Source organism: Phascolarctos cinereus, unplaced genomic scaffold, assembly GCF_003287225.1.
Source record: "Phascolarctos cinereus isolate Bilbo 61053 unplaced genomic scaffold, phaCin_HiC Scaffold_4;HRSCAF=312, whole genome shotgun sequence".
NCBI lineage: Eukaryota > Metazoa > Chordata > Mammalia > Diprotodontia > Phascolarctidae > Phascolarctos > Phascolarctos cinereus.
This window is the reverse complement of record NW_027555847.1, coordinates 224686812-224713712: the sequence shown is the minus strand read 5'-3', so window position 1 is coordinate 224713712 and position 26901 is coordinate 224686812. Positions and strand designations below refer to the sequence as shown.

The following is a 26901-nucleotide window of genomic DNA, read 5'->3' as shown; positions in this document are numbered from 1 at the left end:
TATTTACTGTTGTCTGAAATATCACCACACTTATCTAAATGACTCTGGAAAGCAATGGTGAAAATTCCAAGCCCAGAAGGGGGAGAAGAAAAGACAAAGAATGCCCAAATTCCTGTCACTAACCTAGAAATCTAGTTTCATACTAAAACTGACAAATTAGTGGACATAACACATTCTTGAACAAAATCCACCCAGTAATATGGAGAACTGCAAAATAATGTGTGGGCATAAATGTATAATGAGAAAAGTAGGTGGCCTGGTCAAATAGGGAGTGCTGTATTGGTAGTACTGGTACCCACAAAATATAAACAGACATACAGAGAAGGGCCCTCAGTACACTGCTTAGATTATCTATGGAGGATTACAGAACATGAATAAAAATCACAGAGAATAGGAAAGTAAGGCTAGGCTGTCACCTTCATGGATGGAGAGAAGAATACCCACATGAAGGAGAATGAAGCATTAAAGTACATAAATGTTGTATACACTGATCACAGAAATGATTCATAAAGGTTAACTTGTGCACTATGTCAGACAAAACACACTTCTTGGAGTTAAGACTTGATCCGATGGATAGGAATTGGATAGGTGGAACGGAGGCAGAAAAATAGTGTAGGTTTCAAAGAAAGATGTGAACAAAGTCACAAAGGCAGATTATACTCAAGATGTTTTCCTGGAATTGTGAACAGACCAAGTTAAACTGAAGCAGATCATTTGACAAAGGTAGTAGGAGAAGATAAAGGAGTGATCCAGATAGCTTTGCCTATCAGGCTAAGGAATCTGGATTTTGTCTTTAGGTTATGAGAAACCAATGAAGGTTTATTTTAGCAGACCATGACATGGCAAAAGCAGTGGGATTTATTTTGTTTTAAAACAAATTTTACTAATGCCTTTTTCTTTTACATCTTAGTCATTTACCCTGCCCCCAACCCATAAATGAGCCCTCCCATATAATACTAAAAAAAAGTTAAGCAAACCCAAATAACACAATGACTGTCTTTTTTAATGTATGAAATATTCTATACCTGTAGTCTCCCCATCTCTCTACAGAAAGTAAAGAAGTGCTTCCTCATCTCTTCTCTAGGGCCAAGATTGGTTATTATCAATACTTATTATTTGGTCTTCCTGTTCCAAATGCAGTATTTAAAAAAAAAAGTACAGCAGATAGATGTGTTGGATGGTATAAACTAGAAGGGAAAGAACCCTGAGACAATTAATCAGGACAATTAATTTGTAAACAATTACTTCCACACATACCCACATTTCAAATCCATATTTGTGGACAGTTGCAAATGAAAATTTATCACATACTATCAAGAGCTCCAAAGGTAAGGTTGCTTGGTGGGTAAAATGACTTGGGAGTTACGAAGAGCCATTCAAGTTCTATTGCTAACAGAAGCTGTGGCAAGTCACCCTCTCAGAGCCTAAGACAACTCTTTAAAACTGTGGTGGTGTTACTCAGTTGTTCAGTCATGTCTGACTCTTCTGAACTTCATGGACCATAGTACACCAGGCCCTTCTATCCTCCACTATCTCTTAAAGTCTGTCCATATTCATGTTCGTTGTTTCCATGATATTATCTATCCATTTCATCCTCTGCCATCCCCTTTTCCTTTTGCCTTCAATCTTTCCCAACATCAGGATCTTTTCCAATGAATCCCATCTTCTCATTATGTAATCAAAGTATTTAAGCCTCAGCTTCAGTATATGACCTTCCAGTGAACAGCCTGAATTAATTTCTTCAAGCATTAAATGATTTGGTCTCCTTGTTGTCCAAGGGACTCTCAAAAGTCTTCTCCAACACCACAATTCAAAAACACTGCTTCTGCTGCACTCAGCTCTCATTACAGTTTAACTCTCATAGTCATACACTGCTATCAGAAGAACCACAGCTTCGACTATATGGACCTTGCCCAGGGTCACACAGCTAGTTAAGTGTCAAGTGTCTGAGGTTGCATTTGAACTCAGGTCCTCCTCACTCCAGGGCTGGTGCTGTATCCACTGCACCACCTAGCTGCCCCCAAATCTTCTTTAGAGCTGTATCTTTGCTATACATTTGGAAAGAGATGCATTTCCAACCCAATAAAACTGTGAAATAAATTACTTGGTTCATACTACCATGACAAAACCCCTCCATTTATATTGTAAGCTCCTTGAGGACAAAGGCTGTTTTTGCCTTTCTTTTTATCTCCATTGCTTAGCAAGGTACCTAGAATATAATATTATCCAAGTAAATTCTTAGTAATTGATTGGTCTCTTATTTTATCCTTGCAGCACTGCAGTAACATAGGTACTTAAAACATTCTTAACAAGTATTATTAATGAAATTATGAGCAAATAGAACAATCCTCATTTTAAAGATAACAGATCCAGAAAAAGATTACTGAAGGGATTGCTAAAAGTATGCTAAGACCTAGAAAGATAATTTAAGAATTAATCAATTTTACAACATGTTAAAGTGCTAGTTACATTCTGAAATCAAAAGCCCTGGATTCAAATTCCAGCTCTACTATTTTGACTTTGAAGAAAGAACACTCTTAACCTCCTTACTCTTAACGTAAAATGAAGGTGCTGGACTGTATAACCTCTAAGGTCCCTTCCAGCCCTAAATCCTATGATTCTATACTCCTTTAATTTCCTCTTATTCAGTAGTACCAAGTGTCTAGTTTCAGAAGCCAACAGATATTCATATGTTGGACTTCAATATACATTGATCAATAAAGTCACCCATTTGCAGGGTACATAAAACATAAGGATAAACAGCCTGACTAGTTCCTCTCATCATTAATTCTTTTTAATTTTTTTTCCATAAGCTTTTGAGTTGAAAATTTTTTCTCCCTTTTTCTCCCCCCCACCCTCCCCAAGACGGCGCACAATCAGACATAGGCTTTACATTTATATACCCATTAAACATACGTTCACATTAGTGAAGTTGTAATGTAAAAATTAAAACCAATAGGAGGAATCATCAGAAAGATGAAACAAAACTCAACAGAAGGTAAAAATAAGTGAGAGCGATTCGACTTCCATAGTTCTTTCTTTGGGTGGGGACAGCATTTTCCATCCCGAGGCCTCTGGAGATGTCTTAGATCCTCGTAATGCTGAGAAGGGTTCAGTTTAACATTCTTAGTCATTGCATAATGTGGCTGCTATCATGTACAAAGTCGTCTTGGTTCTGCTCACTTCACTCAGCATCAGACCATATAAGTCTTCCCAGGTTTTTCTGAAGTCAGCCTGTTCATCATTTCTTACAGCACAATAGTATTCCATTACATTCACATACCACAACTTGCTCAGCCATTCCCCAATAGATGGGCATCCTCTCATTTCCAATTCTTTGTCACCACAAAAAAAGCTGCTATGTATATTTTTGTACATGTGGGTCCTTTTCCCATTTGTTTGACCTCTTTGGGATACAGCCCTAGAAGTGCTATTGCTGGATCAAAGGGTATCTCATCATTAATTCTTCATAAAACTATAAATGGTTAAGGCAGCACTCAAGGTGTACTAGAACAACTCTGATCAGAGTCTATCAGAGAATTCAGAAAGGTGGAAATTGTTTTGGTTTGTTCTATACCTCTACTGAAATTCTCTTCTTCCAAAACAACTTTAAGAGACTCTAGAATTCCGAGTAATACAATGATAAAGGACTGAAGAAAGAGACATACACTTTCAGACATGGTCAACTTGGTAATTTGTTTTGCTGGACTATGCATATTTATTATGAAGGTTTTCTTTTTCTCCATTGTTCATTTAGGGAATGGGCAGTAGGAGGGAGAGGTAATTCTTTTTTAAGGTGATTGGGGTTAAGTCACTTGCCCAGGGTCACACAGCTAGTAAGTGTTGAGTGTTTATTCTGATCCAGATTTGAACTCAGGTCCTCCTGCTTCAGGGCCCATGCTCTTATCCACTGAGCCACCTAGCTGCCCAAGAGGTAACATTTGTAAAAATAAATACTTAGTTCCCCTTCTGGGAGCCGAGATGGTGGAGTAAGAAGTAAGTCTCTCTCACCGTCCCTTATTAACCTTTGAAAGCCCAGAAAATATCACCCAGGAAAAACCCTGGAAAATCTGAACCAGCAGAAAGACAGGGTACAGCAGTCCAGTAGCCCAGGTAGCTTGAGGGATTAACGGGAAAGGCCCCTCTTGCCCTGAGGGAAGGGGAGAAGTACAGAACAACAAGTATCCCAGAAAGCTAGCCGAAAGCCCCACCTCAGCATATGGGGGAGATTCTGAACCCCAAGTAGTGAAGCAGGCAAACAGCAACACCAGGACCCCCGAGTGCCTCAGTAAGGGCAGGGGAACCAGTGGAAACTGGCTCAAAAAACCACCACGTGCCTCAGCGTTCTAAGGCAACCAAGCCTCCTAGTGCCTCAGCAACATTCTGGGAAGCTCTCCAAGGGCTCCCCCCAAGTGGAGAAACATCCTGCAGCAGCAAAGCATCCATCTGAAAGGAGACGAAGAAAGTGAAAGGAAGGAAAGGCCCGGGTGAGCAGGCAACCTCCAGGGGCCAGACTACCCACTCCTATCCCTAGAGTTCCAGTGTGGCTGATTCCAGCCCGACACCAAGTAAGCTGCCAGAACCCTACAGCCTCCAACTGCCAGCATCGGAGGCCCCAGCACACAAAGCCAGTGACCAGGCCCCAGGCTCCCAATACAAGAAGTCTGAGTCAGCGGCCCCTGCTCCGCAACAGCAGAGCTCGATCTCTTTAAAGGCCAGGAAATAAGCAAACACCAGGAGCAAAAAGAAACAGACTATAGATTCTTATTATGGGAAGAGTGAAGATCAAGGCAGAAATTCTGAAGAGGACAACACTGTCAACAAACTCACATCTGGAACCTCAAAAGGGAATATGAACTAGTCTGAAGCCCAAAAAGCCTTCTTGGAAGAGCTCAAAAAGGATTTTAAAACTCAAATAAGAGAGGTAGAAAAAAATTGGGAAAAGAAACGAGAGGTATGCAAGAGAGAGTCAATAGGTTGGAAAAGGAAGGACAAAAATTAACAGTAGAAAACAAGTCCTCAATAAATACAATTGGCAAACTGGAAAAAAAAACACACTGAAGAAAACAACTCCTTAAAAAGCATAATTGGCCAAATGGAGGAGGAATGAAAACAGAAGAAAACAATTTGTTAAAAATTGGAATTGGGCAAGTAGAAGCTAATGACTCTATGAGAGATCAAGAATCAGTCAAACAGAAACAAAAGAATGTAAAAATTGATGAAAATGTAAAATACCCCAATGGTAAAACAACTGACTTCGAAAACAGAGACTATTTAAAAATTATTGGTCTACCTGAAAACCATGATGGAAAAAAAAGACCATGGACAGCATCTTTCAGGAAATCATCAAGGAAAACTACCCTGAGGTCCTAGAACCAGAGGGTAAAATAGTCACAGAAAGAATCCACCAATCACCTCCTGAAAGAGATCCCAAATCAAAAACACCAAGGAATATAGTAGCCAAATTCCAAAATTACCAGGTCAAAGAGAAAATACTGCAAGCAGCCAGAAAGAAACAATTTAAATATCAGGGAACTACAGTCAGGTTTACCCAGGACCTTGTAGCTTCTACATTAAAAGATCATAGGGCCTGGAATACGATATTCTGTAAGGCAAAAGACCTCAAAAGATTATAACCAAGGATCAACTACCTAGCGAAAATGAGCATGATCTTTCAGGGGAGGAGATGTATATTCAACTAAATAAGGGACTTCCAAACCTTCCTGATGAAAAGAGCGGAGCTCAACAGAAAATTTGACCTTCAAATACTCGAGAGACATAAAACAGTAAACAGGATAGGAAAAAAAAACACATGATATTAATAAGGGCAAACTGTTTACATCCCTACAAGAGAAGATGGCACTTATTACTCTTGAGAACTGTATTGTTATTACACCACTTTAAAGGAGTACACATAGAGGGGGTGGGTATAAATTGACTTGATATAATGATAAAAAAAAATCTCATCAAGTGGGTTAAATGGATCTAAGTAAGTGGACTAATCTGATCTAACTAAGTACTGAGAGAAAAGGAAAGGAGGAAGCAGACTAGGGTAAATTATGTTACAGGAAAAGGTACAAAAACCCATTATAGTAGAGGGAAAGAAGGGAGGGAGATGAGCATTGTTTGAACCTTACTCTCATCAGATTTGGCTCAAGGAGGGAATAACAATCAGTTAGGTATAGACATCTAACTTGTCATATAGGCAATAGGAGGGAAAAGGGGAAAGAAAAGGGAGGGGAGATAGAAGGGAGAGAAGAAGTAGCAAGGGTAAAGGGGAAGAAAAGAGAGAGGGCTAATAGAAAGGAGGCGGTACTAAAGGAGGCAGTGGTCAACAGCAAAACATTAGTGAGGAGGGAAAAGGAGAAAGGAGAAAGAAAAGCATAAATGAGGGAAATAGGATGGATAGAAAGACACAGATAGTAATCATAACTGAATGTGAATGGGATGAACTCTCCCATAAAATGGAAGCGGATAGCAGAATGGATTAAAAACCATAACCCTACAATATGTTGTTTACAGGAAACACATTTGAAACAGATGGATATACACAGGGTAAAGGTAAAAGGTTGGAGTAGAATATATTATGCTTCAGCTGAAGTAAAAAAAAAAAGCAGGGGTAGCAATCCTGATCTCAGACAAAGCAAAAGCAAAAATAGATCTTATCAAAAGAAATAAGGAAGGAAACTACATCCTGCCAAAAGGCACCATAGACAATGAAGTAATATCATTACTAAACATATATGCACCAAATAGTATAGCATCCAATTCTCAGAGGAGCAGTTCAGGGAGTTACAGGAAGAAATCGACAGCAAAAGTATACTAGTGGGGGACCTTAACCTCCCCCTCTCTGAATCAGATAAATCTAACCACAAAATAAATAAGAAAGAAGTTAAAGAGGTGAATAGAATTTTAGAAAAGTGAGGTATGGTAGACCTCTGGAGAAAAGTGAATGGGGATGGAATGGAATATGCTTTTTTCTTGGTGGTACATGGCACATACACAAAAACCGACCATGTACTAAAGCATAATAACCTCAGAATCCAATGCGGAAAGGCAGAAATATTAAATGCATCCTTTTCAGATCATGATGCACTAAAAATTATATGTAATAAAGGGCCATGGAAAAGCAGACTAAAAAATAATTGGAAACTAAATAATCTAATCCTAAAAAACAATAAATCATAGAAATCATCAATAACTTCATTCAAGAGAATGACAATAATGAAACAACATACCAAAACTTATGGGATGCAGCGAAAGCAGTTCTTAGGTGAAGTTTTATATCTCTAAATGCTTACATGAATAAAATAGAGAAAGAGGAGATCAAAGAATTGGGCATACAACTAAAAAAAACCAGAAAAAGAACAAATTAAAAATCCTCAATTAAACACCAAATTGGATATACTGAAAACCAAAGGAGAAATTAAGAAAATTGAAATTAAGAAAACTACTGAACTAACAAATAAAACTAAGAGCTGGTTTTATGGAAAAAAAAAAGAAAAGAAAACCCAGCAACAATAAAATAGATAAACCTTTGGTTAATTTAACTTAAAAAAAAGAAGAAAACTGAATTACCAGTATCAAAAATGAAAAGGGTGAATCCAGCACCAAGGAAGAGGAAATTAAAACGATAATTAGGAACTATTTTGCCAAACTGTATGCCAATAAATTTGACAATCTTAGTGAAATGGATGAATATTTACAAAAATATAAATTGCCCAGATTTACAATAATAACCCAGAATAACCGAAGAGGAAGTAAAATACTTAAATAACCCCATCTCAGAAAAAGAAATTGAACAAGCCATTGATGAACTCCCTAGGAAAAAAATCTCCAGGGCCAGATGGATTTACAAGCAAATTCTATCAAACATTTAAAGAACAATTAATTTGAATACTGTATAGAGTATTTGGGAAAATGGCCAAAGAAGTCTTACCAAATTCTTTCTATAATACAAATATGGTGCTGATCCCTAAACTGGGAAGAGTCAAAATGGAGAAAGAAAATTATAGACCTATTTCCCTAATGAATTTAGATGCAAAAATTTTAAATAAAATATTAGTAAATAGATTACAGCAAAATATCACAAGAATAATACACTATGACCAGGTAGGATTTATACCAGGAATGCAGGGTTGGTTCAATATTAGGAAAACTATTAGCATAATTGATCATATCAACAACAAAACTAACAGAAACCACATGATCATCTCAACAGATGCAGAAAAAGCTTTTGATAAAACACAACACTCATTCCTATTAAAAATAGAGAGCATAGGAATAAGTGGAGTCTTCCTTAAAATAATAAACCGCATCTACCTAAAGCCTTCAGCAAGCACCATATGTAATGGGGACAAGCTAGAAGCATTTCCAATAAAATTGCGAGTGAAACAAGGATGTCCATTATTACCACTGCTGTTCAATATCGTCCTGGAAACGTTAGCTTTAGCAATAAGAGAAGAAAAAGAAATTGAAATGCAAATCTGAGGTACCCTATCACATCTATCAGACTGGCCAACATGACAAAACAGGAAAATGATAAATATTGGAGAAGATTTGGGAAAACTGGAACACTAACGCATTGTTGGTGTAGTTGTGAAATGATCCAACCATTTTGGAGAGCAATTTGGAAATATGCCTAAAGGGCTATAAAAATGTACATACCCTTTGACCCAGCAATACCACTTCTAGGGCTGTATCTCAAAGAGATCATACAAATGGAGAAAGGACCCACAGGTACAAAAATATTTATAGCAGCTCTTTTTGTTGTGACAAAGAATTGGAAATTGAGGGGATGCCCATCAATAGGGGAATGGCTGAATAAGTTGCTGTACATGAATGTAATGGAATACTATTGTGCTACAAGAAATGATGACCAGGTGGACTTCAGAAAAACCTGGAAAGACTTGTTTGGACTGATGCTGAGTGAAGTGAGCAGAACCAGGAGAACACCGTACACAGTAACAGCCACACTGTGCGATGACTAACGTTGACACATTTAGCCTTTCTCAGCAATACAAGGATCTAAGATCTCCAAAGGTCTCGTGATGGAAAATGCTATCCATATCCAAAGAAAGAACTATGGAGTTTGAATGCAGATCAAAGCACAGTATTTGCTATTTTTTTCTTCTGCTTTGTTTTGTTTTCTATTTCTTGCGGTTCCTCCTATTGGTTCTAATTCTTCCTTACATCACTAATGTGAAAATATGTCTAACAGAAATGTATATGTATAGCCTATATCAGATTGTGCACTCTCTTGGGGAGGGAAGTGGGGAAGGAGGGGAAGAAAAATTTAAAACTCAAAAGCTTATGGAAGTAATTGTTGATAAATCAAAATAAATTAATGAAAAAAAAGAAAAAGAAATAAATATTTTTTAAAAATTATTTTCTTCTAAACTTCAAGATCTAGCTCAGGTGTCACTCCTCCATAAAGCCTTTTCTATATCCTCCCCAAACCCACAAATGAATGAGATTTCTTCTCACTTACATTTTCTCAGTTTACTGAACTGGGACCCCTGGTCCCAGTCACTGTTACACCCGTCCACCCCTACACACACCCACATACATACCCCTCAACATACACCTTCCTTAAAAAAATGTTTAATAAGTTTTTATTATTGCCTTTTTTTAATATTATCATAGTTGACCTGCCCAGTATCTCTCCTCTTCTTACCAAAGTGTCATCCCATATAACAAATAGTATTTTTAAAGACAAAATCTTTAAAAAGAAAAAAAAATCAGCTTAATTGATCAATACATTGACAAAAATCTAAAAATATGTTTAATCTACAACACTAGTGGCCTACCAACCTGTGTAAAGGTGTGTAGTATACTAAATCCCTTAAAGAATGGCAGGTTCGGGAGCAGTCAAGATAGAGTGAGAGGCAGAATTTTATCCTAGACTGACTAGCATACCTCCTTGATAAATATCTGGAAAAATGCATTAGACTGATTTCTGATTGGGAAAGCTAAGAAAAAGTCACAATGAGTCATTTTTCTAGCCCAGGGCAGCTTAAGAAAGACATAGGGGCCTGCTGATATGGGGAAGGGAGAAAGAGAAGATGGGAAGGAGGATACACCACTGTGAGACCAACAACGAGACCAACAACCAGGGACTAAGAGCGGGGCAGAGACGGGATACCAGGAAGGAAATACCAGGGCAGAAAGAGATCCCAGGGAATCCCTCAACAAGCACTGAGTGCAGCAATCTGGCAGCTTTGTGATCCACCACCCAGTTCTGTATCACACAACCAGGGCTGGGAACAGCAGTCCTAAGCTAGAGTCCTGGCTATATGCTGACCAAGGAATAAGTTCTAAAAGTAGACTGTGGCTGTACAGCTCTGTTCCTAAGAGTAGAGCTACTAGCAACTCAGTTCTAGCCTTTAACAAAGTACATAAGCCTAGAGTGGAATAAGTTGGGCAGGAGTCCTAGGTCAAAGGGGAATGAGCAGTTCAATCACTCTGAACCTACAGAACTTCTAAGTGATCTATTAGTGGCTGAGTCTAGCAACAGTTTACTGAAACTTCAAACAAGAACAAGTCAACAGGCCCAAACCTAGGTCAGGAGCTTGCAGAGTTCAAATCAGGATGGCAGAGAACAGACTTCAACCTAGATGACACCACTCTGAGGAGCGCTGAAAGCTTTCAGGCTTCCAAAATGAGCTAGATATGAAAGTAGCAGAAAGACATAAGGAAGAGAAGCTCATAAAGACACAAGGAACAGAAGCTCAGGCAACACACTCTCCTCAGAAGTATGAAGAGCCTGGCACCAATATAAAGTCCAAAATCAAGAAGTAGGCTGTAAGAACAAGCAAACAAACAAAAAGAGTACAATCACAAAGAGTTACTATGGCAACAGGGAAGCTCAAGATACAAACATTGAAGAAAAGAATGACTTGAGAACATCTCCAAACAAAATTTCAGAAAATACAGTTTGGACATAAGTCCAACAGAATTCCTAGAAGTTAAAACAAAACTTTAAAAAAATTACTTTAAAAATCAAATGAAAGCAGTTGAAGAAAATATGGGAAAAGAAGCAAGAACTAGGGAAAAAAGATGTGAGAATTAATAGTGTAGAAAAAGATGTACAAAACCTTATTGAAGAAAATAACTCCCTGAAAATCAGAATTGCCCAAATGAATGCTAATGACTCTGTGAGACATTAATAAAAACAAAGTTGAAAGACTGAAAAAAATAGAAGAAAATGTGAAATAAAGGAAAAACAAATGACCTGAAAAATAGAACAATGCAATACATTTTAAGTCACTAGACTACCTGAAAGCCATAAACAATTAAAAAAAAAAAGAGGCTAGACATATTTCAAGAAATCATAAAAGAAAAACCATCCAGATATCCCAAAACCAGAGGGCAAAGTAAAAACTGAAAGGATCCACTGGTTACTTCCGGAGAAAAACTTCTAAATGAAAACTACCAGGAATATTAAAGCCAAAATCTAGAGCTCCCAAGTCAAGGAAAAAATAATGCAGGCAGCTAAAAACAAAGAATCAAGTACCAAGGAGCCCCAGGCAGGATCACACATGATTTAGCAGCCCTAAGAAAAGTAGCTGTCCCAGGTGAACGTCAACAAAGATAGGCAGAGGCACATTTTTTCTAAGCAAGATAACATTTTACTAATAAGAGCACTACCTGCCAATAGAATGGGTCAAAGGCTGCCTCAGCCAAAGACCTGGAAATGAAGATGTAACTTCCTTTTTAAACGCGTAGAACAAAGAACAGAATAGGCTAAGTAAGGAAAAACACAACTGATTATAGGGCTAGTGATATCACAGGTCTGAGGGACAATATGATTAGCTCATAGCTGAGGCATGGGGAACAATATCATTGATTGAAAACTGAGTAACTGAACGGCTACCAATAACTCCCTCCCTTCCTCCTGTAACTAAGAAATGTTCATTGTCTGAATCCACTTGCAAGGTCAGACAGTAGACCTTGAAGATATCTTGGAAATGTACTGATGCTGGACCGAACTCCTTGGTATCCAAATGCATTCTTCAAGGATAGATTTCCTTGAGGCAAGACTAGAACAATGATCAGGAGAAGAACTAGATTTCTGAACTTAATTCATTACTGGCCAACTGAAATTCTGAATTCAGTTCAGACACAACCATGAGTTAGACAGTTACAAGACAAAATCAATTAACTGTAAATAGGATCAATTTTTTAAATGATACAGAATCAATTTAAGCTTCTCAGAGTGGAGACCTTGGAATATGATATCCCAGAAGTCAAAGGCTCTAAACTCGAAACTAAACTGACTATAATCCTACCTGGGGGAAATGGACCTTTAACAAAACATAAGATTTCCAAACATTCCTGATGAAAAGATCAGAGTTGAGTAGAAGTTTTCACATACAAAGGAGTAAAAAGAAGCATTATAAAGGCACAATGATGGACAGTCCATCTGTCATCTGACATCAGATGACAGTACATCAGCTGACCCACACTTGAAGTCCTGTCAACTTGGTAGGACCTATCAGAGCAAATGCTCCACTGGCATAGCCTTCAAAAGCAAGGGATCAACTTCATGATACAATGAGGCATCAAAGGAGAACTTTAGTGGAGGTAAATCTGACATGACTTTAAATTTTCTTCCAACAGTATACATAGTTATGTTTTCATATAGTAGTAATCGTTAACATGTGCATATTATCATGTCCTGCTTTTTTTCTTGCATATCCCTCACACGCATTTTCATGGATCAATACAGTCCATAAGCCTACTTTTATTAGCTATATATTATTTATTAAGTTCTGGACCAGAAGCCCTCCTGCTTCTGCTTCCTCCCAGTTTCAGAGGAAGAAGTCCCCAGTACCAAATCACAACTAATAGTGGTGGACCTGGTAAGTTCCAAGAGAGACTGAAACTTTTAACTACGAACACTGCTCTAGACAGTTATTAAAGCCATAAAATGTCAAATTTGGACTAGATAATCTATAATGACCTTTTTGACTCTAAAATTCTAAGAACACATATTTGTGTGTATATCTGTATGGCCATGTGTGCAAAATGAGATAGTGTAAACTGCCCATACTTTCAAGGACCTTACAATTTGGTTGGGAAGATAGAGCAGAGGTAAAAGATCTCATCCTTTAAAAAGACCAAGTGAGCTCAGAAAAATTATCCAAGTGGACCACGACTACTTCTAGTTATAAAGAATTTCATTTGCCTCAGTTGGGAATTCAGAGTAACATGCCATTTTCATATTCATTTGAGAAGCCATCTTCTAAGTGGTACTTTCTATAAGCTTTGCAGGTAAAAGTGCTTGTTATATGTTGACAGATTATGCACCAGAAAGACTGAACCAATTTTCATTTCCTTTGGAAATGTGTTAAGTGTACCTATTTCTCCACACCCCTGCTAACAATAGGTTTTATAATCTTCATTTTTACTAGTTGAGAGGTATGATACTTTAAAATTTTTTTGATTTTCATCGCTTAAAGGAATACATCCATTTTTTAAAAATTGCCACCTAAGGTAAAATTCTGTACTTTTCTCCAATCCTTAACTTATTTTATCTAATCATTCTGAATTCTAGCTTGTATTCAAAATCCCTTCTACAAGGTCAGTCTTCAACCTCTGGGGTGGCCTTGAAGTCAAAGCACCTCAGGCTACTTATCTTCTAGTAGCCAGAATTCAATCTTCACTCAATCTCAAACACAAACTGTTTACTAACAATAAAGGGAAGGGCCTCAGTTTTGTTTTCAATCTGCTGGTACTACAAGCTACTATTTTTGGGGAGGGGGGGTGTGCCAAGATAAGGGGAGAGAAAAAGATAGACATCCCCTTTTTTTGACTTACAGATCAATCAATACTGTTAAAATGTACTGTCTACTTTAACTGGAGTGAAACAGTTTCCTACCCACCTTTCTCTTTTTTTGGCCAGAGTTAGTTATCTTGCATGTAACTATGAAGTTATGGTAAGGAATTGTGGGTATTCACTAGCAATGGTTTGAAATAGTTGCTTTAATTCTAAAGCTCAGTTTCAGGAAACTATTCTTTATCCAGAACACAAGATCTTGAATAAAATTTAAGTGTTTTTTTGAAAAGTTTTAAATTAATTTTATGACAAAGGATAAAGGTGGTCCATGGTTGGGAGCTTAAGGAACCTGCAGAAGGATAATGCTGTTAAAAATTATGGGAGGATTGAAAGGAAACTTTTTTCTTTATAAGGGAAGATGAAATAGATATCTTGAGCTTAAGGTGGCAAGCAAAGTATCCATATACTCTAGGTATGAAGACAGGTAGGTGCTAGGATCATAGATTTAGAGTTAGAAGAGCTAGGTGGCACAGTGGATAGAACACTAGACCTGGGGTCAGAAGACCGGAGTTCAAATCTGGCCTCCAACACATACCAGCTGTGTGACCCTGGGCAAGTGACCCTGGGCAAGTCACTTAACCTCTGTCTGCCATAGTTTCCTCATCGGTAAAATGGGAATAATAATAGCACCTCTCTTCCAGGGTTGTTGTGAACATCCAATGAGATAATAACTGTCAAATGCTTAGTACGGTGCCTGGCACAAGATGAATGCTATTTAAATGCCAGCTATTATTATCAACCCCACCCTTTCATTATTATGAAGGGGAAACTAAGATGCAAAGAGGTTAAATGACTTGCCCAGGGTCAGTCAAGTAGTAGCAGGTCCTCTTATTCCAAATCCAGAATTGTTTTTACACCATTCATGATTAATCAGTGACTATGCCATCCATCTACCACATCCTATCAGTATAGACAAAGCAGAAAGGTTTTAATTTTTAAAATTTTCCTAATCCATTAACCCTGTTATCTCTTTCCTGTCCCTTTTCTACTACCAACATTTCTTTGTATCCTTGTTTCTGGTCCACTTAGTCCCTTTCTCCAGCTTCAGAAAAAGAGAGACCTTCAAGGAAAAACGGCCACAATCTAGCGGTCTCTTGGTCCTCCAATTCTCAAGTGTTGGCTTATTAGAAATAACCAGGCTATATAAAAACGGGTTCAAGCTCCAAAAACTAACAAAACTGGTTTTTACTGGAAAGAAAATTTAATACTATAAAATGAGAACACACCAATCAGTGTATTTGGTAGAGAACTTACTCAAGAAATTTAAGGAAGATAAGATTCTTAGTAAATATGTAATTAAGCAAAGGGAATGGATGGACTTTAATTCTACAGCCAAACTTACTGATCTTAAGGCATATCCTCATCAATTATAGTACCCTAAGTTACCATCTTCTTGACCTACCAAGTGAGCTGGATATTTGTGTTCCCCCAATTTGGGCACCTAATCCACTGAAGAAACATAAAACTAACCTTCCAATTCTCAGAAAGTCACAAAATGCTAGAGCTAGAAGGACCACTAGAGTTCACAGAGTTCCAATCTCCTTATTTTATAGATGGAAAAAGAGGCCCAAAGACGTGATGTGACCTTCTCAGCATTAAACAGTTTGTTAGTGACAGAGCCACAACTGGAACCTAGAGAATCTGACCTCCAAGCCAACATTCTTTCCATTACACCATGTTGTCTCCCACTCCATAGAAATAAAACCCCTCTCTCTACACTGAACTCCAATGGCTCCTCTCAGATCAGTCCTACTATTGAGACCCCAAATTCTCAAAGGTTAGGAGAAAAAGCCCCCTGAAAATATGCTGGAAAAGGAGAGGTAACTCAACCCCCTCAAGTGAGAAATGACAAAGAATTTACAAAATGAGTAATTTTTCTATAGTTAAAAACTGACTGTAAAATAATGTTAGGTTTTTGTAAAGCTACTCACTAAATTTAACCAATCATATCCAATATGCTAATTAGGCTAACTTTATAACAAGAGGTTAGGATAGTTTATTATTTAGTTCTCCAAAGATAAGCTGTCCCACAATTTTAAGGTAAAAATATAACACCATATCATAATGCTTTTTCTTTGTTTTTTTGTTTTGTTTTTGCTTTTTGGTAAGGCAATTTGAACTCAGGTTCTCCTGACTCCAAGGCCAGAGTTCTATCCACTGCACCACCAGCTGCCCCTATAATGCTTTTTCCTGTAGAAGACTGAAAAAAGAAACAATATTTAGTAAATACACATATGACATTAAAGGAGGAAAAACATTTTTCCTTCTGATGGGGGGCAGGCAGGCAGGGAAGTCTAGACTTGAAATGTCATCAATATATAGAATTACTCATGAGGAAACTAATTCAGATGGCAACTGTTCTAAACCTTAAATGTTAGAAGTTTACCTGTGGCACACTAAGAAAAGAAGTAAGGGCAGCTAGGTGCCACAGTGGATACAGCATCTGTCTCCCCCCCCCCCAGTCAGCAAGATCTGGGTTCAAATATGGCCTCTGATACTTACTAGCTGTGTGACACTGGGTAAGTCATTTCACCTTGTTTGCCTCAGTTTCCTCATCTGTAAAATGAATTGGAGAAGGAAATGGCAAACTCCTCCAGTATCTTTGCCAAGAAAATTCCAAATGGGGTCAAGGGAGAGACAGTCATGACTGAAATGATTCAACAACAACAACTAAGGAAGTAAGTGACATGCCCAGGTTCACAGTTAATACGTATGAACCTAGGTCTTTCTGACTCCAGATCTATCATGCCATGATGGGGCCTCCTCTCTGAAAGTCTTATTCAACATTAAAGCCACAAAAAAAGCAATAAAAAATTAAAATCCCATATTTATTTGTCATTTCCAAAGAAATTTATGCATCTCTCAATGCTTTCAGATGGTCAAAATATCAGCTTAAATCATTCCATTTGTAGATAGTAAATGTAAGAGTCACATAATAACACTGACTTCCACACCACTTCCTATCTAACAATCTCAAAACACTTTACAAATGCTACTCCAAGCTTGGCACCAGAGACACCTAAGTTGCAGAAATAAATATAGTGCTGACTGCTACATGCAATATCAATTCTCAGAAATGCAAGCATATAATCAGTCCACATCATGGAAATTGTCAAGAGGGAAGGCACATCAAGGGTCTTTGTGATATCATTATATAATTTGGAGATGGGATCTCATCTTCAGTCACTGTCAAAATGTAATGAAAATGTTTTACGTGAGAGATGGCAAAAAAAAAAGTTTCTTACACCTCATCTAGACTATTTATAAAATACCCATCTCCCTTCTGAATATTTACTGATTAACTTGTTTTACTTTTTGCAAATGCTGAAAAACATGTTTAGAAATATTCTATTAGCAAAATTATGACCTCAGCAGAAATGAGTACCTACAATATCACCATAATATTTAACAGGCTAACCTACAGAATTACTAAGGAAAATTAAAAGTACTCTCTATTTTTAGTGATTAGTCAACTGAGGATATAAGAATATTTGTAAATAGGTTCATGTTATCAACATTACAGTATAAAATGCAAAAGCTATAATTTTCATTGGACATTATTCAACATGTCCATTCTTAAAAATGAGGACCTTCATATCCTGTTACATATCTGTGAAACATATTCACACAGCTATTTTTCCATTATATTTTTATCAACCAACATTCTACCTTGTATATTAAATAAAACTATGAACTCAAGAATGAACTTAATTTAGAAAAAATAAATTTATAGTGGCAATGAAAACTGGCTTCCAAAATCTCAGAAACCTTATTATAAGAGTCTATTTTCAAGGAATCAAAGTTGAAGCACTTGGTATAACCTCGTTTTAATATGAAATGTTTTAAATTTAGATTATGAAAGTTAAACATTTTTATAATTTCAGTTGCCATTAATTCAGCAAGTCTCCTAAAAGTCAAACTATGCAATTAATTTCCTTACCTTCAAATCAAATTTAAAATTTTGTGCTGACACAATTTATCTAAAATATTAAAACACACACACACACACACACACACACACACACACACATACATATATGTTAAGGCAATTGGGGTTAAGTGACCTTGCCCAGGGTCACACAGCTAGTAAGTGTCAAGTGTTAAACTTCAGTGCCAGTGCTCTATCCACTATGCCACTGAGCTGCCCCACCTTCTCCCCATTCTTATTGCTGTCATCTACCAATTTCTAAGTCACTTTCTCAACCTTCTCAAAAGACTTTGATACTAAGCTAATGGGATTCTTCTCTACTCACTTTGCAAACCTAAAAGTGATTTATAAACCTTAAAATGCTATAAAAATGTTAGCTATATTATTATTATTAGCAATAATAATCATAATAACATTGAATCATAGGATTTGTAGCCCATCACCTTTGTCCTGTACATACTTAAAGACACAAAGTTTGATCAATTCTTCCTTACAAGGAACTCTAAAATTTAACCCTGGAAAGCATTTCCATTTGCAATACTTAGATTACTACAACAATCTCTAAACTATCATCCCTGCTTCTAATCTCTACCCATTTCAATACTTACTAACAAATACTGCAAGATTTAATGCTGTCTTCATATCACTCAATGTGCTATATCATACTCCCTCATTGCTTATGTTATCAAATTCAAATTTCTCAGCTTGACTGATACACAAAGGTATTCCAGCAACATACCTTACATAACAACCTCATCTTTCACAAAATCTACTGCCTCTTCGATCTAATCAGACCTTACTACTCCTGCTTGCTAATACTCCTCCTTAAATCCTCCAAATAAGTCAGCCATGGTTTTCACTTCTTTGAATCCTTACAATACTTGCCTATATCATGAAATCTAATACATGGATATAGATATATAGATATTGATACATGAATATGACATCCGTATACATACCCCCCCATACACACACACACACACACACACACACACACACACATATACTTCCTCAGATAAACTACAAAACAGAATGGTGAAACAATAAGTATATAAGAAATCAGTTTTGGGATTCTAAACATTTTCTAGCAAACTCCAAATCCATTCAATTTGATGATCAGTTAATGGTTATTTATTTCCTAAGTCTTCAAGTGACTTTTAATCTAAAGCAATAATCAGTGCCTGAATGTTCCTTTAAACTGTTAAACTGTATTCTGTTCACTTACATATAGTGAAGTACACTGATGGATACAAAATGATTGTTTTTTTTTATTGTATCTGTCTACAAACTGAAATCCAAAGAATCTGCCATTAGTGTGTCTTTCTGGTGGGTAACGTAAATAAACTCAGCTGTACAGCACAGGATAAAATGAACGATAGGTTCACAAGCATAGGTATGGTTTTATATATAAGTAAAAGTTAACCTGTAGTCAGGAGGACCTCAGTTCAAATCCAGCCTCAGACACTTGACACTTAGTAGCTGTGTGACCCTAGGCAAGTCACTTAATCCCAGTGCCTAGGGCCCTCCCCCCCAAAAGTAAAAGTTAAGTTCCTGAGTTGTATTACCAATTTATCACAAAACTCTTCTGTCTCTCTTATATAAGAAATCTAACATGAACAGAAACTAAAAAGATATCAAAATATCAAAATATCAGATCATATGAATCTATCAAAACATGGTTCAGAGCTAGAAGGTACCCTAGAAGCGACCTAGTCCAACCTCTTCCTTTTTAATCACATTAGTGATTAAAAATAAAGGAAACAACACCACATGAGTTCTCTTTACATCATGCTAGTGGGTCCATTTCAAGAAACCAGAATGAACCAGTTACTTTTTCTCCATTATAAGTTGTAAATATCTCACCTGTATCTATAGAGCTAAAGGAATCCTAGAGAACTGATCAAATAACACTATAGCAACACTAAAAAACATTAACAAGTCAATATTGGCTTACACAGTCTATTATTACACTCCTTCTATCTTTAGTGATCCTAGTAGAGATTGCACATATTTGGTAACTTCTGAATAGTGGTCAAATCCAATTATTGCAGTTACTATAACAATGAAAAGAAAGATTTCCAAGCTCCAGGCAATGGTGCCGCATGTACTGCAAACAATATTCAGTAAGACAAAAGAATCTGGACAATTTGCTGCAATGTAACTCAGGAGTCCAAGTACCGCTGACAGAACTGCTCACTGAAAACTCAACATTACTGCCTTAAAAAAAATGCTAAATTCCCCTTTTCTTTGTTTAGAAAATTTAAACATAGACCTTTGCTCTGTCCTGAAAATTTTTTTTGGAATCCTTTCAGTACTGATTTTCAGTTCAAAAAACTCTGAAAGATTACAATAATTTATTCTGAACATTATTTCTGAGGTCCAAGTTTTTAAAATAAAAAGATATGAAACTGAGTTGCTAAATAAACAGCTCCAATAGCTTCTGCACTACACCAGCAAAACAACCTCCTTTTTTTGTAACAGAAGTAATCTACTTAATATTTTCCCTCATGTGTCTGTTCACTGTTGTTATAAATTTTCCTTTACTGACACCAAGAACACTGCTCAGAACTACCGCTGCTGAAGAAAAATGGAAGTAGACTGGCACAGTGGATTAAAGTTTACAACTGTAACAGCAAGTAAGTATATGGTCAAATGTTTAGTCCACCAATGACTACCATATTTCTTTAGGAGATATCAAATGAAAATGCAAGCCTTTGGAGGTAGCAGTCATATTTTTACATACGTTTACAAAGCATCACACACCTGAAGATCAACCTCTAAAAATAACAGATAAGATTGGCTCATTCAGTGAGTGAAGCACTAACACACTAGCACAAGCACTAACTCCTTTCTTTGAGTTGTAGAAACAACAGATGAGGATTTTACCTTCAAGTTTCATTTAAGATTCAGCACAGAGAGGAGGCACAGTAGATAGAATATCAGACTTGAAATCAGGAAGACCTGGGTTCAAATCCTACCTCCAACATATGCTGTGTTGCCAGTCACTAAATATATCACTTAATAAGTCATCTGAACTCTCTAACTCTCAGTTTCCTCACCTCTAAAATGTCTAACACTCTGTGGTGCTTAACTCAAACAGTTCTTGTAAGGCTCCAACAAGATAAGTGTAATAATAAATAAAATAAATAATAAATAATAATAAATGTAAAGATATTTACAAACTTTAAAATGCTAAAGGAATGTCAGCTGTATAAGCCACCTCCAAGCAGGAGTATGTGTGTTTCATGACTAATGTAAGAAACCCTGAAAAAACAAGATTGTTAATAACAGCACTTAAAAAACACAAATTACATAAAGCTGTATTAACAGAAACAGGCCTCAAACAGGATTGCAAGGGAAGATAGGCAGCTGTTGGAGGAGACAATTCACAAAAAAATTAAAAGCAAACTATATGTCATGAATAAACTTCATAGTCTGCAGTGAGGGTATATGTTTTAGCTAAAAAAGATATTCTGGAAAAATAAAGCATGTAGTAAGGTTATTTTATTTTTCAAGAATTCTCAATTTTATGGCATTAGAACTCTGCCCTAAGCCCTAAGGAAAAGAAAAGTATGTTCTCTTAGAAGCTATAAGGAGAGGTGACAGTAGCAGCTCTTTCTGACACTTAAAATCAATGCAGTGTTTAAGGTTAAATAGCCTAAGAAACTAGAAAGTGAAGAAGTTTACATCAACAAACCCTAAGGCTTTAGGGACTATTAGAACAGAAATACCCTGGGCTAAGGGAACTTGCAAAAAAAGAGAGATTAAAAAGAGAGAGAGAGATTAGACAATCAAAAGACGACTCTTTAACACAAGAAAAACACCAGGTGAAAAAAAAATGGGGTGTTATAAGTAATTATTAAAAAGAGAAAAAAAGCCATCAAAGGAAGTGAAGACTTAAAAATACTTTATGTTGATCAATCTTGCTGGCAAGAAAGCAAAGATCTCTTGGACCGTGCTTCTGGAGTGGAACTATGATAACTAAATACTCATCTATAAACAATAAAAGGTAAGGTAACTTACTGCAGAAGGCAAAGGAGAAAGGGAAAAAAAGTCTAAGGAACACATAAAATACACCAGTCTGTTCCCGAAAAATTTATCACTGCTTCTCTTTGCCAGCCAGAGATGAACCGACAACCACAATTAACTGTTTGTTTTTTTGGCAGAATTTGAATTGAAAGATTTCTTACATGCCTTGGCCTACAAGACCTGCTATTTCCTCCTTCCTGACAGAAGGGTTAATAACTGTTGTTGCTCTATGAGGTTTTTCATGAACACTTTGTAACTACTGTTTAATTAAACCTAATATCCCTTTGAGGTATGGAGAACGCTATTATTTTTATTATAGCCAGTTTAAAGGTACATAAATTGAGTTACAGCAAGCACTTCCTATGCTAGCTGTCTCTAACCTCCCCTTCCTCCTCAAGGATGTGAAAACAATATCCCTGCTCCAGCTTCTCCCATCTGCTTTCTTCCCTCCCTCAGGCCAAAGCTCTCCCTACAGGTAGCACCACACTCTTTTTACTCGACACTATTCCCCAGAGGTAACAGCGTCTACAGGGACCGCTCTCTTCCACCTCCTCACAATTCAACCTCCCAGGCAAGTAAACACTCTCCCAAGGGAAGGAAACTCTCTCCCAGTCTTTCCAGAAAGAAGCTGCACCCTTCCCTACCAGAAACTCTCAGGATCCAATAGACAGCTCCTTTTCCTGGAAAAACCATGACATATTTCCCTCCAGGCCCCCTGGGGCCGAGACTGACATTACCCAGCCCCCCACCCCCACCTTCCAGACTGACATTACCTTCCCAACCAAGAGAGGTGATGCCTCACCTGCCTAAAGCAGCCTCCGCGTGGGGGTGGGGGGGGGGACACTCAGTGTGAGAGTGAAAGAGAGAGTGTGAGTGTGAGTGAGTGTGTGTGTGTGTGTCTGTGTCTATATGTGTGTATGGGGGAGGAAGGAGGAAAAGGAAGGTCAACAGCCACGTTTCACACCCCACGCCGGGCTCATCCCCTACCCCGCTGCTCCTGGGCCTCCCCGCCCCCAAACGTGCGTGTGGCAGGGGGATTCCCACGGATGCTGGGGGCGTGGGAGCCCCCGCCCGCCCGGCCCGGCAGAGGGGAGGGGGCAGTCCCCGGGCCCCTCCCGCGCCGCCCCAGGCGCCGGCTCCTACTCACTGCTTGGGGAGCTGCAGGGCCGGGGCGCCCCTGCGCTGGAAGGCCCCGTCCACGAAGACGCCGTTCTTGCCGAGGCAGCGCAGGTAGAAGTGCGGCTCCTGGAAGCTGAGCTGCAGGTGGCGGCGGGAGATGAAGCTCGAGTGCCCCATGTTGAGGTCCACGGAGCCCTGCGACGAGTTGCGGCCGATGGTGACGGCGGGCTGCCGCATGAGGAACTCGAACTCGCGGCCCTCCAGCCGGGCCAGGGCCGGCCCAGGGCTCTGCCGCACCGAGGCCGCTGCCGCCGCCGCCGCCGCCGCCGCCGCCGCTCCCCCAGCGGCCGCGCCGGCCGGGGCTCCCCCCAGGCCCGCAGGCGGCGGCGGCGGCGGCAGCGGCAGCGGCGGGGGCGCCGGCTGTTGGGGCGCCGCCGGGGGAGCGGAGGACGCCGGCGGCGGCGGCGGCGGCAGCGGCGGCGGCGGCGGAGGTGGCTGGGGCTGAGGCAGCGGCGAAGGCGCCGGCGCCGCGGGGAAGGCGGCGGCCGCGGCGGCCGCGGCGCACAGCACCGGGCTGCAGGGCGCCGAGCGCAGTGCCAGCAGGGCCCGGGCGCCCGTGTCCTCCCCGACTTCAGCCATGTTCGGAGCTGCGCGGATCGGCCCCAGGCGGCGGCTCGGGCGGAGGGGAGGGGAGGGGTGGGCGGTGGAGGGAGGGAGAGAGGGAGAGAGACACAGAGAGGAAAGGCCGGGCCGGGCCGAGCCGGGTGGGGGAGGAGGCGAGCGCAGAAAGCCGGAGAGGATCGCGCCGGCTCCCGGAACGGAGCCACGCCGAGCCGCCGCACAGCCTCGCTGCCTAAGCCCCGCCCCGCCGAGCCAAGCCTTGCCTTCTTCCCGGGCCGGGCTGTCTTGGCTGGGCTGCCGGAGCTTGCGGTGTGGCCTTGGGTGACGGGGGTGGGGTGGGGGTGGGGGAAGGGCGCGGAGATGCGGACCCTTGGCCCCGGCATGTGATCATAACCCCCCCACCCCGGTTTCAGGAGCCCACAAGGGACAGCCATGCTGGGCAGGGCTGCAGAGGCAGGGAGCAAGCGTGCCACGAGGCACCACGCTAGTGACACCCACGGGCGGGCCGGCCCCCTGGGGCTGAGCTCGGCTCCCGCGGGGGGCCCAGGATGCGGTCCCATGTGCTCTCGGTGGGCTTGGCCCTCCCCTCCATCCTGGCTGCGATCTGTAAACCATCTTAGCCGGAAGCAGGGGCAGCCTCCGAGCCAATTCAGACAACACCCAGGAAGGGAAAAGAATGGGGAATAAGGAGAGGCAGGCAGCGTTGCCCAGGCTAGCCCCTTCTCTCAGCTGACCTTGAACCTTGGCCAAGCTCGAAAATGTAGAGGTTTGATAAGGTGCCCTGTGGGCCTACATAGAGTCATTGTCATCATCATCATAATAGCTAACTTTCACATAGCATCAGCATAACACTTTGCCGGTATCATCTCATTTTATCCTTACTACTATTCTGGGAGGTAGTGGCAATTATTATCCCTATTTTATAAGTGAGAAAACTGAGGTAGCCAGGTTAAATGGTTTTCCCAGGTTCACACGGCTAGTAAGTGTCTGAACCTCTTCCTCACTCCTCTGTCCACTTCACGTATCTGCCTCTAGGTAATGCATTTAGAGTAGGATGGTCACTTTAGAGGCCACCTCCTCTAGTCCTCTCATTTTACAAATGAGGAAACAGGTGCAGAAACTTGGAATAACTTGCCCAAATTCAAGTACTAAGTGGGAAAGAAGGCTCCTATTACATTTGGATGTTTCATGGTTCAGTTTCAAAAAATGAAATCACACTTTTAATGAACTTTTAATATCCTTATTGTCAGACCATGTGTCTCAGTTTTTGGTTCGAAAAATGTGACTTTATTTCTCTCCCTTCTTGAAGCACCCTTAAAGAGATTTGGCTAAGTGTAATAGGATTGGACCCTATGGATCATAGGTGGGAGTGGACCTGCAAAGTTATTATCTTCATTATTGATTTAAAAAAATGTTAAACAGCAAAGGACTAAGCACAGATAGGTCCCTGGGGAATTCCACTGATGATTTCCTGCCATGTTGACAGTGAACCAAAACAAGTACTCAGAATCTGCCTAGCCAACCAGTTCTGAATCCGTCTAACTGTGTTCTCATCTAATCCATATCCTCAAGACTAGTCTGAGATGGAAAAAAAAAACCTTCGCAAAAAATTTAGGTGATTTACAATTAGGTATTCACAATACAATGGAAGTGAAATGATTTGCCCGTTAGTCTTACATAATTAGTAGAAGAACAGAGATTTGAACCCTGGACAGGCAGTTGGGCTCTCTAACACCATTTCTGGCCTTTCCACTGTACCACACTGACTCTGAACCAGTTGTTATTCTGTCTTCTCCACTCTGTGACCCCATTTGGGGTCTTCTTATCGAAGCTACTGGAGTGGTTTGCCATTTTCTTCTCCAGCTCATTTTACAGAAGAGGAACTGAGGCAAACAGGGTGAAGTGACTTGCCCAGGGTGACACAGGTAGTCAGTATCTGAGGCCAGATTTGAACTCACAAAGATGAATCTTCTTGACTTCAGGCCCAGACCTCTATTTACTTCACTGTCCACTCTGAACCAGAGCCTATCCTATTTATGAATCCCTGAGGAAGGTAGAAAAGCTATAAGCTAATTTTGCTGTTAAAAGAAAAAAAAAGATTTGTATATGGAATTTATGGCCTATTTATTTAAACGCTAAATTCACAGGAACCATGTTCATGTCACATGCTTTTAATAAATCTTTTCCTAGAATAATAAAGTTTCCCTGGAAATGTCAGAATGTGTTTCGTGTCTAAGTATCTTCTAAAAACAAAATTTGAAAACTCCCAGGCCCCATGCAAGTACTGAGAATAACACAATATCAGAATATTAATATTACATTAACAGAAGCTGTATGGACTCACTAGAGCCTCCAGGGACCTGTATAATCCTTCAGACTTACAATACTACCCTACATGGGCTTTCCTTTCTTCTCCTTTGCCCTGTCCCCTACTGCAACCTTGAAAGGAAAAAGAACTTGGGGTTGATAGTCAAAAAAACGATTCCACCATCACCACTGCCAGATACACCATTTTAGAACTGCCACACTCTTTTAAAAAAAAGACACCTTTTTAAAAGTAACCTTTCAACTACAACCAAGACTTCTTATTTTCTTAGTGACACCTGTTTTGTAACAAGAGGGATATGTGTGCTCTCATGTATCCCAGTCCTGGCCGAAGAGCTGAAATTTAAACATGCAGAATTACAGACAAATTGACAGAAAGCTAGGCAATGATTCTCCTCTCTGGGTGTAAGAAACTAGGTTTGGTAATGATACAAAGAGCTCCTGGACCAGAACCCTCATGACCTTATAGTCATGGATACCCATTTAATTGTTTGCTGTTGTTGTTTTTGGTTTTTTTCCCCACCCTTGCACAGTAAGTTATAGTATATATTGGCAGTTTCAACAGAGAGGGCAAGGAGGAGTCTGTGCAAAGCTATTAAGGAACCAAAATGTGGGAAACTGAAATCCCCTCTCACCCTTCCAGGTCTGGAGGGCATGTTAAAGCTGATTCATAAGACACAGTCACAGAGAGGAAAATGAAAATAAGTATCACTCAAGAGGAAGACTGATGCAATGATGACCAATTGGAACACCACAATGCTCAGGCTTTGAGTTTGAGCTGACAGCAGGGGTTAGGAGTAACAGAGCTGCAAGGCTCCCAGGAAGAGAAGCTGTGCTGTATTTGAAAGCTATTATTCATAGCTGGGTAAGAAGTAGGTTAGAGAGAGAGAGAGAGCAAGGTTCTGGAGGACCTAGCATAGGCCTAGCTATTTGCTTCTGCCTTCCCCCATCAACCAAACACTAAAGTTAGAGACCTGTGCTTACCAGCATGACAATAAGGACATTTTCGATGGTTCGATTCTTCTGCCCTCTTGCACTA

At 39.7% G+C, this 26901-nt stretch overlaps 1 protein-coding gene across 1 annotated transcript in view; it reads right to left on the bottom strand.

Moving 5' to 3' along the window:
- The window catches only part of FOXK1 (forkhead box K1), a 113320-nt gene extending 89721 nt beyond the window's left edge, over positions 1-23599 (bottom strand). Inside the window, exon 1 of the mRNA XM_021008419.2 lies at positions 22945-23599. Within this exon, the coding sequence (XP_020864078.1) occupies positions 22945-23555 (611 nt within the window). The 5' untranslated portion in view covers positions 23556-23599. The remainder of the gene's footprint in view (positions 1-22944) is intronic.
- Positions 23600-26901: the final 3302 nt, after the last annotated feature.